General features: G+C 40.1%; 1 protein-coding gene across 1 annotated transcript in view; it reads left to right on the top strand.

Moving 5' to 3' along the window:
• Positions 1 to 10,309, top strand: part of LOC109380958 (1-phosphatidylinositol 4,5-bisphosphate phosphodiesterase epsilon-1-like) — a 47,628-nt gene extending 37,319 nt beyond the window's left edge. The window contains exon 3 of the mRNA XM_019639098.1: positions 9,421 to 10,309. Within this exon, the coding sequence (XP_019494643.1) occupies positions 9,421 to 9,426 (6 nt within the window). The 3' untranslated portion in view covers positions 9,427 to 10,309. The remainder of the gene's footprint in view (positions 1 to 9,420) is intronic.
• Positions 10,310 to 12,733: the final 2,424 nt, after the last annotated feature.

Raw genomic sequence — 12,733 nt, forward strand, 5'->3', positions numbered from 1 at the left:
ACATCCTTCCTCATTTTTTTTCTTCTTTAGTTCTCATAGCAATTGTCTATATTATAGCTATAATCAACATCCCCATTTCATGCTCATTATAACGTGACCAAGGTCATACAGTGTCAGAACTCGAACCCAGGTCTGGCTACCTCTGAAGCCCATGCTCATAACTGCTCCTCAGAAGATCCTTTGGAAGATCCTGATATAGCTCACCCCTATACCTTGGCAGAGGTTCTGTTCTCTTATTAAATGTGCAAATGTTGAGCTGGATGAGTCCTTGAGCTGTTTCTTTCTTCAGATGTGAGCTGGGCGTGACCTTTGGATGAAATGAGAGACATGGGGAACAATACCAATCCCTAATGTGAGGGGTGTGTTGGCTATTGAAATGGCTAAGATTTATTTTTATGACTCAGCCTTCTCGGGGAGGAAACCAAGCCTGAAGGTTTGAATTTTTTTACTGAATTGCTGTAATTTAGAAGTACATTTTAAAAGTTTTATAAGCAAGTAAGCAAGGACAAAGTCCAAAGAAAACTGCGCACATCTGACTCAGAATCTATAGCTTATTCATGATCATGCTGAAATGACCGAAAGTGGTGGGAACATAATTTAGTATTTTTCCATTGTAATTTAAAGTTTTCTGTGTTCTTCAAGGATTCTGACCAACTAACCTGAGTATGAAAAATATTACTCAGTAACATTTCTTTCCAGAGTAACACCATTAAAATGAAGTTTTCACCTACTTCACAAGGTTGTGAGGCTGGAGAAAAAAAATTAGCTGGTTTCATATTCAAGCGCTTGGCAAACATAAAATGTCCCTGCAATTATAACTTTTCTCCCCTTTATGCTCTGAGGATTTAGAGTGAGGTACCTGAGAAAAAGGAACTCAAAAACTATTGGGGAGGCAGCTAAACTAAACCAGAGTCAGCTGTTTCCTTTCATAAATGCTGCAAGCATCCAGTCGAACCTGCTTACTGAAACCCAAGCCTTTGGTTTCCCTTTCATGATGCTGCCCTAGTTTTAATAACTTCATCTTCAATTTGAAATTAGGTAACTTTTATCACCAACACCTACTTCGTCTTATCCCTATGTTTTAATAGAATATGGAGTCAATTTGTCAGAAGACCATGTTGAGTTGCTTAGCTTCAGAAAGATTTAGCACCAAATTATAAACGGTGACACTTTAATAGTGAGTGTGGATGTGTCTCGAGAGCCAGCATGTGGGAGTTTGGCAGTTGGAAAGCCCCATGGCTTCAGTTTTTCCAGATTGTGTACCCTTCCATCAAATAGTAATTTCTTAGCCTTGAAAAACTTTCTTCTAGAACAAGGGAAAAGTTCATCTGAGTTCTAAATGGATTAGTCCAAAACTTGTTTAGTAGCAAATGCATTATTTTTCTCCTTAATGATGCCAAGAAAAGAGTCTCAGGCCCTGGATGGACCAGCCAGTTCTCCTTTTGATGGCCGCAAACCAAAAAAGGGCACCGTGATGATGGTGTGACTCTGGCATAACTGATATTTTTGAGGGTAATGCTATTATTGTGGCAACCATATTTTCCAAATAAAAAGTGGGGAACTTTTTATTGAGAGGAGAGAGAGGCAGAATATTTGAAATTGAGACTGACCCAGGAAATCCAAAATGAATGGTCTTGATAGCTACTGATGACAATGTAAAGGGAAAAGAATGTGAACAAATTAGTGCAAATCTAATTTGTTGCTAGGGAAATCAGGAGACTTAAAATGAATGATTTGATAGTGATGGCAAAGAATCGTTCACATGTATAGACAACACAACAGAAGCCCAGAATGGAATCTAGCAATTCTTTTTCTCAAAGTTTTTGTTTTCCTGTGCTTTTGGCAAGTATCTGGTAGCTACCATGCTTTAGAAGTGGGAAGGTAATTAAATAGATTTATTTTAAATACCAGGACATGCTCAGTTAAATAAGGGTTGCCTCTTTCTAAGGAATCACATTGAAAGGCTGTCCCCATTTTTCCATTTATGCCACCATTATGCAAAATATCTTAACCTTTTGAGCTTAGATTGAGATTTTAGAAACAGTCCATTCCAGCATCCCAGCTAATGCTGGTTTGAGTCAGTATTGATGTATAGCTATGAAGGATAGGATTGGTTTCCTTGAAGGTCTTATAAACTGACTGGTGGTGAAAGATGTATGGAAATGTTTTGAGCAAAGGTAAAATCATAAGTTCTATATTCAACACAACATGAACACAAACTTGGTCCTTGTTTCACAATTTTGCTCGCTGCTTTCCTCCGGTGTCGATGGATAGTTCAGAGGCACCCACAAACCCGTAATGCACCTTTGGTTTGAATTCAGCCTCAGGAGCACAGGGCAGGTTGAAATTTAGCCCCATTTCCTCTACCTCTCTTGGCCAGATGCCCTTGTACAGGTACAACATACTCAGCCATATAAGATGATCCCGGGTAGTACCATATGGAAGAGAATCAGAACCGCTATTGAAACCCAAAGGACAATTGTTTTTCTCTTGGATTCATAGGTGCTCAGCACAGTGGAGTCCATTGAGTTCTAATGTTCTGAAATACAAACCAATGAAATTGGTCCAGTGTGAATGCTTTTCTAGATGAATATAAATGATTAAATATTTGATAACTTCATGAACTACAGAATTCTTGAGCTAGAAGGCCCATGTTCTATAACCTTATTAAGCCCTTCATTTTATGGATGAAGAAGCCATAGCCCTACACAGGTGATGTTATATGACCAGGTTCACCTAGTTCATGATGGAATACACAGAACTAGAATCGGGGTCTCTGTAGACTCTGTCTCCTCATCTCCAAAGTAGGATAAAAATATATGATACAGCCTGTCACGCAGTAACTGCTCTGCTGATATCAGCTGGTCCTGAACCCTAATGCCTTTAGGGTTCCTGGGAGTCGTAACAGCTGCCCTGGAGGAGTTCGTGGTGGGATGGTGGAGGTCAGTGTGCCTGTGCCATCTGTCATTTATTCCACCATTTTCTCAGATTGTAAATAACCTTGGTCGGCGCATACTTTATCAGGTTCTTTCTGTGTTTTCTGGTCCATTCCAAGTTTTCACAGCTTATCCTGTCTTCAGTTGTTTAAGAAGCTGGCTCATCTTGTTGCAATAACATTGTCAGTTCTTTAAATACTGAGAGATGCCCTTTCAATTTGAATGTAGCCAAGTTTTGTGAGTTCATTTCTCCCCTTAGTCTAGTTTCTTTCCATCCTTCACTTGGCAGGTAGCTCTTTCTTGTTAACGACCGTAAGTTCTTCAAAGCATACAGAGCAGACGTGGGATCTCTCCCAGTCTCTCAGGAGGATATTTTCTCTCTTTCTTTTTTCTCTTATTTATGGGAAGCAGAGCCAAATGTGAGACACTGAGCCCAGCAGGAGAGCCCAGACCTGGCCCAGGAAGAGCTAGTGTGGCCTGGGCTGCAAGGAATTGAGCCAGGAATCTCAGGCTCATAAAACATCAGCACTGAAAGGGCCTTGGAGACCATCAGGTTCAACCCTTCATTTTACAGAGAAGGAAACTGAGGCTCAAACAGAGGCAGTGGACTTGCCCAAGTCTAGTCAGGCATCAGTTTCAGAGCTAGGCTTGGAACCTTGGTTGCCCTCAAGCCAGCTCTCTCTTACCCTATGCCAGATGACAAACACTGTTTCTGACCCGTAGGTATAGAGCTGAACTGATTGTATTATTATAACTGTTAAGTTACTGATGGCTCCAAATTCCATGGGGTTAAATGAGTTCAGGTGCCAGAGCCTGGGTTCAAATTCATACCCTGCCCTTACTAGCTCTGTGACTTAATGAAAGTTATTTAACATCTCTGTGCCTCTGTTTCCTCATCTCTAAAGTGGGGATAATAATTTAAGCTACTTTGGGTCGTTGTAAAGATTAATAGGTTGTTACATGTTAAATGTTAACATACATTAACAAAAAAGTTCTTAATTTTAAAGCATTTAGACAGTAACTGGCATGACTGCTGTTGTTTTGCAAGCCTCAGTTTTAACTTGAATTCTGTGTCATCTCCTGATAAATTGAGATTTTTCTCTAGGGACCCTGATGGAGTAACTCTGGATTGTGGGGTATAGTGTCTAAGTGCTGTAAGAGTAGCAGGAGGGTTTGTGTAGTGGGAGAAGACTTCCTGGAGTAGGAGGTAGGATGTCTACCGAGCTGCCAGGAGTGGGGATAGCTCATCTTCTAGCAGTGAGAAGGAAATGTGTTCCATTATGTGAAAATGGACCACCTTTCTCATTTGCAGGAGTTCATGTGACTCATTCCAAATATAATGTTGATTCCCGAGGCTATTTGCCATTTTGCTGCAGCCATTTTTCTCCTCAAAGAAATTACTGCACATAAAATTTAAAGAAATATAATTTCTCTCCATGGGATAGAAATTTTCTTGTTTTATTTTCAAAGCACCTATTGTGAAAATTGCCTTCGATACTTTGCAAAAAGTTGTTGACAACATCTGTTGATGTGAGCAGGCAAAGAAGACCAGTTTGTTTGTTTGTTTGTTTGTGTAAGTGGCCATTTTCAGTAATGAAATAAGCACCCATAAACTTAGACAAAACTAAAGCTAGGGCCTTGTAAAACCTTATTGCTAGCAATATGAGTCTCCTCTTTTGGCCATCCCACATCTGTGCCCCTCCCTGCCTTGTTTGTTTATCTTCTTTGGTAAAATGTCTCTTCAAATTTTTTCCCATTTTTATTTTGTTTTTGAAGATTTTTATTAAAATATAGCTAACATACAATATTATAATATTATATTAGTATCAGGTGTACACAATACTTATTCAACATTTATATATCTAAAGAAGTGATCACCATGTAAGTCCAGCAACCATCTGACACTGTACCACGCTATCACAATATTATTGACTATATTCCTTATGCTATACCCTACATCCCCATGACTACTTTGTAACAACCAATTTGTACTTCTTAATCCCTTCCCTTTTTTCACCCACCCCCGTCCCCTCTTCTGTCTGGCAACCATCAAAATGTTCTCTGTATCTGTGAGTTTGTTTCTGTTTGTTTATTTTGTTTTTTAGATTTCAAATATAAGTGAAATCACATTGCATTTGTTTTTCACTGTCTGACATACTTCACTCAGGACAATACTCCCCAGGTCCATCCATGCTACTGCAGATGACAAGAACCCAATCCCTTCCCTGGCTGAGCAATATTCCACTGTATGTATGTACCATCTCCTCTTTATCCAGTCATCCATCGATTTATCCTTTATCTAATTATCTATTCATTCAGCCAGGCTGCCTCCACATCTTGGCCATTGTAAACAATGATGCAATGAACATATGGATGCACACGACCCCTCAAAGTAGCGTTTTGGGTTTTTTTTTCAGATAAATTCTCAGAAGTGGGATTACTGGGCCCTTCTTCATCTCTTATTATAGCCTTTGTTTTAAAGTCTATTTTAGGGCCAGCAGAGTGGATCAGTTGGTTAAGAGCTCAATCAAGAGTGCGAGCTCTGAGCAACAGGGTTGCTGGTTTGATTCCTGGCCCAAGCTGAGCTGCTGCTGAGCTGCCAAAAGGTGGCAGGATGGCTCAGCTAAAAAAATAATAATAATAAAAAATAAAATAAAGTCTATTTTATCTGGTATAAGTATTGTTACTCCAGCTTTTTTTTTTCATTTCCATTTTCATGAAAGATCTTTTTCCATCCCTTTACTTTCTGTCTGTGAATGTCTTTTGATCTGAACTGAGTCTCTTCTAGGCAGCATATATATGGATCTTGTTTTCTTTTTCAACCACCATATCTTTTGATTGGGGCATTTAGTTCATTTACATTGAAAGTAATTGTTGATAGATATATAATTATTGTCATTTTATTCATATCTTTTTATCTTTTTTGTTGTTGTTTTTCTTCTTAAAGTTGTCTGTCTAAGATTACTTATAATACTGGTTTGGTGGTGATGAACTCCTTTAGCTTTTTCTTGTCTGGGAATCTTTCCTTCGATTCTAAATGATAGCTTTGCTGGATAGAGTAATCTTGGTTGTAGGTCCCTGCTTTTCATTCGTTGAATATTTCCTGCCACTCCCTGTGGCCTACAAAGTTTCCTATGAGAAATCAGCTGACAGTCTTATGGGAGCTCCCTTATAAGTTACTAGTTGTCTTTCTCTTGCTAGTTTTAGGATTCTCTCTTTCTTTAACCTTTGCCTTTTTATTTATGGTGTGTCTTGGTGTGGGCCTGTTTGAGTTCATCTTGTTTGGGACTCTGGGCTTGTATATCTATTTTCTTTACTAGGTTAGGGAAGTTTTCTGTCATTATTTTTTCAAATAGGTTTTCAATTACTTGTTCTCTCTCTTCTTCTGGTACCCCTATGATGTGAATGTTGGTACATTTGATGTTGTCCCAGAGGCCTCTTAAACTAGCCTCATTTATTTTTAATTCTTTTTTTTGTTTGTTTGGGTGCTTTATGCTACTTTATCTTCTAAATTGCTGATTCGACTCTGCTTCATCTAATCTGTTGATTCCCTGTAAAGTATTCTTCATTTCAGTTATTATATTCTTTATTTCTGACTGGTTCTTTTTTATGTTTTGTATCTTCATTTTAATGTTTTCTATCTCTTTGTTGAAGTTCTCCCTGAGATCATTGAGCATCTTTATAACTGGTGTTTTGAACTCTGTGTCTGGTAGATAGCTTGTCTCCATTTTGTTTAGTTATTTTTCTGGAGCTTTGCTCTGTTCTTTCATTTGGGACATGTTTCTTTGTCTCCCCATTTTGGCTGCCTGCCTGTTTTTGTTTCTCTGTATTAGGTAGGGCTGCTATGTCTCCTGGTTTTAGCAGAGTGGCTTTATGTAGTAGGTTTGGTGTGGGGCCCAGTTGTGCAGTCTCCATGGTCACCTGAACCAGGTACTTCAGATGTGTTCCTTGTGTGGGTCATGTGTGCCCTCCTGTTGTAGTTGAGACTTGGTTGCTGTTTCCATGTCAATGGGAAGGATTGATCCTTGGGCTGATTGGTTGTGAGGACTGGTTCATGACTACAGTGGAGGAGCTGTCTAGCAGGGGCTGACCCTATGGAGCAGCACTCAATTTAGTAAGGCTCTGGTGCCTGCCCAGTGCACCCTTTGGGTGATGCTCTGGCTGGGTCAGAAACTGGCCACTGGGTGTGCCAGCCCGGAGGACTCCTGTTTAGCTACAGCCAGTGCCTTGTCTGGGGCCACCTGGTATGAGCCACAAAGCAATCCATAGGTGGCTGCTGCTCATGCTGGGCTTGAAGATGTCTCGAGAGGCCAAGTTGCAAACTGATGTCAGCTATCACTAGTGCCTGGCTTATGGCTGTTCACCTAGAGGTATGGGACACACTGAAGCCAGATACTGCTTGATTGGGTTTTATGAATTTTTGAGAGATTTTAGGACAATCTGCAGCATGAGCCAAGACAAGCCATTTATACCGAAAAGCCACTGGAAGTAGCTTGAGTGGGCCACGAAGTTGGTTGGGGCAGGGTCTGAGGGGATCAGGACCAATGAACAGTGTCAGCCAAGGTGATGGAAGGTCAGATATGGCGGCTGCCTGTGTCTGCACACTGGGAAGGGGGAGGACTCAACAAAGGAATAATGGCTTCCGCCAGCTCCTCTGTCCTGGAGAAAGCTGTCCCTCCAGTTCTTGCCCTGAAACCAGACAACTCAGTTTCTCCCCGTACGTCCCTGGTGCTCCTTGAGCCGCTGCCCCAGCACCGGAGCTCAGAGTGAGTGAGTCTGAAAGTGAGTAAGTCTGTGTGTGCGTTCTTTAAGAGGAGTGCTGGGAACTTCAGCTACCCTCCGTCTCAGCCACAATCTCTGCTGGTTTTCACAGCCAGAAGTAATGGGGACTTCTCTCCTTGGCACTAGAACCCTGGGCTGGGGAGTTTGGTGTGGTGCTGGGACCCCTCATTCCTCTGGGGGGCCCTCTGCAGCCGAGCTATTCTTCCCAATTTTTGATGGTCATACACAGGTGTGGGTTCAGCCTGTCCCACGTCTCTGCCCCACCTACCAGTCTGAGTGGCTTCTTCTGCGTGTCTGTAGTTGTAGGGCTTTGGTTCAGCTAGACTTGCTAGGTACTATTTTGTATGTCTTCCTTTACCCAACATTATATCTGTGAGATTTATCCATGCTGTTGCATGTAATTGTAGTTTGTGCATTCTCATTGCTGTTTACTATTCCATTCCATTTCATGAATATCCTACTCTTTATCCATTCCACTGTTAACCCACATTTGGGGTTTCCCAGTTTGAACCAATTATAAATAGTGCTATCCTATTCCCTGCCAGCCTCTAAGTCCTTGCCTGAGATGGTTACCTCTTCCTGTCATGCCCCCATTCATTTCACTACTTAAGATTCTGGAAATTTTAGAAAGTATTTAGTATCATTACTACTTTTTAGTAATCATGTTCCATCCCTTTTGTGAACCTTTCTTAGGCTACTCAATATGCCAACTTATACTCTGTCATGGCATTTAACCTTGTAGTCTATGAGTTGAATCCTAAGTACAATCCTTGGAAGGTTTTTTTGCAAAAGAGAAAAAGTTTTACAAAATAATTATTATCAAATATGAACTAATAGGGTCTAACTACTCATCAAGAAGGAATTTGAGAAGTTTTTCCTAAACATGTAAACATTGAGTTCACGTATAAGTGTATGCAAGAAGAGGAGAGAATAAAAGGCATCTAAGAGTTAATGTAACTCCAAAAGGTGATTAGGACAACCAAACTCCATTTCTTCCTTTTTTAGGAGACTTGTAGGCCAGGTTCACAGCATGATGTGATGGAGAAAATGACCAAGGTTGTTAATGACTTATGTCCTTCTGCCCTTAACTATTGGCAATTTATGGGATGGGATACTTGGAAGAAGTTGAAGTAGAGAGTTAGTATTTATTTTAATGTCGTCACATGAGTAGGCAATGGAAACTTGTTGAAAAGATCTCAACTACTTTTTCAGATTAAGGAATTTGGGGAACCAAAAGGCTCTGTAAATGAGTAGTGGTTTGAAATGCATTGTTTTCTTACTAATGGGACACGACAACTGAATACACTGAATTAGAAGATGCTAAAGTAAAAGCAAAATAAAAAAACAAGCATAATGCTGATTTGTTCAGATAAGTAAAGATAGTCAGACTCAAATTGGACATAGCATTTGGACGTTCATTCATTCACTCAACAACATTTATCAAGCACCTACTACTATGTGCCAGGTACTATTTAATAAGCTAGTGAAACAGTAGTGAACAAAATAGAAATGTTCCTGCACTCTTAAAGTATATTAGTTAGGATATTGGTTCTGCTGTCTTTAACAGTGACTGAAAATAAAAGTCGCTAAATAAGATAGAAATGTGTTTCTTTGTCACTTAAAAGTAGTCCTAGGTGGTCCAATTTATTAAGAAATTCTGTCGTATATCTGTTATATCTGTTATATTTCTCTCATATAACAGATATAGTCCAAGATGACTCAGCACTGCATCCATGTTCTCAACGGCAGGAAGAAGAAAAGGGGAAAGAAATGGCACACCCACTCCTTTTAAAGGACACACCCCAGAAGTTTTCTGCATCACTTTCAAAAATATTTCATTACCTATAATTTTGTTACATGGCCACTATCTGGCTCCAAAAGAAACCTGGAAATTTGTCTTGATTCTGAAAGATCATATACACAGATAAATTAAGGACTCTATGTCCATTGGAGAATGGGTAATAGAGGAGAAGCAGTAGTCTCTGCTATGCTCTAGCAGAGGGAAAAACACAATAGACAAAACACAAATAAATAGATATTATATAGTCAGGTGGAGATATGTGATAAATAAAGCAAGGGTACAGAAACAGAGGATCAAGAATAAAGAGATGCTATTTTAATAAGAAAGGTAAGAGAAGAATTCTCTGATTAGGTGTAGTTTGTCAAGAGACATATGGAGAATGTATAATTCACCCATTTATAAATATTTCTAAGCTCATGGACTTGCAGTTACTTAGAAAATATTGAAGTCGTAATTGCAGAAGAGATTCAATGTCTTTCATGAGTAAGAATCATGCTTTAAGATTTTGCCAGCTGCCATAGTGTATCTGGTGATCTGCTTCACCACTGTTAGTTCATTTTAAGAAAAACTGATCCATCTGAAAAGAAACTATGCTCATCAAAAGGATACACCATCACATAAATTTTAGGGATAAACATGCACATCCCAGAACTAGCCAGATATTTCTGATTATGTGGCTAAACATTGGGCAGTGTTGGAAACCAGTGGGCATTATGAAAGTATGTTCCTTATCAGAAGAGCACTAAAAGTGAAATTAAAAGTCACTGTTGAGCCGGCCGAGTGGCGCGATGGTTAAGAACTGGCTTGGGATGCCAGAGGGCCCCGGTTCGGATCCCACATATGAGGGCCAGTGACGCTGTCCTCTGCAGCTGAGCTGCTGAACGGCGGCTCGGCCTGGAGCTGGGCTGTCGTGGGGCAACGGCAACAGCGTAGGCTGCAGCCCCTATGGCAGTGGGTTGCCGTGGGCTACCGTGTGTAGCCAGCAGCCAGCGTGAGCGGCCATCCAGAAGACGGCGACTGATCTGCCTCGCCTGGGAAGAGTGCAATGATGGTGCCAACTTGGGCAGGTGGGGCAGCGTCCTCCACAACTAGACTGAAGGGCAGGACGACAGCAACTTGTCTGTTCCCTTTCCCCCAATTCCCCAGCACTGTTCCCATCCCACCAATTCCCCAATAAAAATCTTAAAAAAAAAAGTCACTTTTAATAAAATAAACCTGGATTGAGAATTGAAATACGCTGTGGCTAAACACAGTCCATAGTGCTTGAGAATAATTAAGCATGCAAAACATTGATATTTCATCAATGTGATTAAAATTGAATGAATGACAAACAAGCCACCTATAGACCCACTGCTAGGCTTATGGTCACCTGACTCAGTTTTTGGATGCCTTTGTATTTTTATATATTATCTCCCTAAATAAAGCTTTACATTAAAAAAAAGGCAGTACACGTTCCTTATAAAGAAAATACGGTGCATACAATTTTTAAAGTAATTGATTCTTCCTTCATCACTCTCCCACTCCACCCGAATCCAACCCCCAAGTTAACAGTTTGTTGGTTCTGGTTCCAGCCCTTTTCGTATGAATTCTGTGTAGGTTTTAAGCTTCTGGAGGGCATGGCTTTCTTATTCAACTTTGTAACCTTTTCTGCCTAGAAGAATGCTTTGCATACAACAGGTTCTCTGAACATATTTCTGTAAAATAGTGATTGATTAAATAGGGATCGGAAATGAGAATGCCCACATGAAAGCCTAAAGGCTTGTGGGAAACCAAAAGCAATGTTTTCAAAATTCAATTCAGTTGCATTTGACAAGAGATATCACCAATAACCTTTGAAGGAACATTCTGATTGGTGTTTTTCTACTTGCTGCTTCCGCCTTAATATGAAATCAGAAGGAGATAATAAGCAAAATCTTGAGAAAAGATATCTCTGACTCCTTCTCTCACTTCCTTCTCCTTAGAGAGGGAAGAACATGTAGAAAGCGGATGCTGGGGCAGGATAGGAGAGCAGCCCTTGCAATAGATAACTGTCTTGCTTTGTATCATCTGACTCTAGCATTTGCTGTAGAGTATTTTTTGGTAATTTCTTTTACAGAAATTTTTGGAGAAAGTTGGAATTACTTTGGTAAAAACACATTTAAGATTCCACATTGTGATTTGAACATACTGTATTTTATTTCCTTAAGCACAGGACAGGGAACGCTATTTTCCACCCCCCTCATTGTTTTTCATTAAAAAAAAAGAACAAAGAAAGTCCAAAATGTCCTTTCCTACCTAGACTGAAAAACTAATTATTGCTTTGGGAATAAAGGTAGTGAGCATCATGTCTCGTTCCTAGCTATTCAGTAGTTGCCTTTATATAAAGAACTGACTTTGGAAGAGTAAAAATATATATAGTCTTAAGGTGTGATTCATATTATTTCCCCAAGATTTCATTTGTATTTTATTATCCTCCAGCTCCATGACTAAATGCTTATTTGGTGCTTGCAAATTGAAAAAGTCTGGAGTGCAATAAGCCATTTGCCGTTCCTGATTAATGGCCATGGATATGCTTTTAAATCCTGCTAGTGAACCTGCAGTGTACTGTCCCAAGGAGTGCTTTCTGAAGAGAAAACTTTTGGAAGGACCTTTATTTCTTTGAGTTTTCATAATAGTGGAATGTGTTATAGAGGCAGCCAAACGAGCAGTTAAGAGTTGAGCCCTGGAAGCAGTCCCGGTTCCTCCGTTAACTCGCAGCGGAGCCGTCAGCAATTTCCTTGTTCCTCCCTGAGCCTCCATTTTTCTCACCTGTAAAAGGAGAATAATGAAAATAACACCTAACGCATAAAGTCGTGAGGACTGGATAGCCGAAAATGCTTTATACGTAGCACATAGAAAGCGTGCCAACAAATGTTAGCTGCTACTATTAATATAATTTTATGATCTCTACAACTATTACTACTAATAACAAATTGTGAAGTTCTGCGGTAGAGGAATGTGCTCTTTACATCTGAGCAGATAGTGTGCACAACATCAGTATCTTATTTGGCACACATGACATCTTTCCTCTGCTAAGTGGTAGTTGTGTATAGCCTGTGGCCACTCCTAGATTGTACACCTGCTCATCGACTCTTAAATATTAGCCTTTGCAGCTGCCAGGAGACTTTTAGGGTGGCTTGCATTGAGCAGGTCAAGAAAGGTTCTTGAAATTCACCTGGACGTTATTGTGGGGGCC

This window comes from Hipposideros armiger, unplaced genomic scaffold (assembly GCF_001890085.2).
Source record: "Hipposideros armiger isolate ML-2016 unplaced genomic scaffold, ASM189008v1 scaffold_42, whole genome shotgun sequence".
Lineage (NCBI taxonomy): Eukaryota > Metazoa > Chordata > Mammalia > Chiroptera > Hipposideridae > Hipposideros > Hipposideros armiger.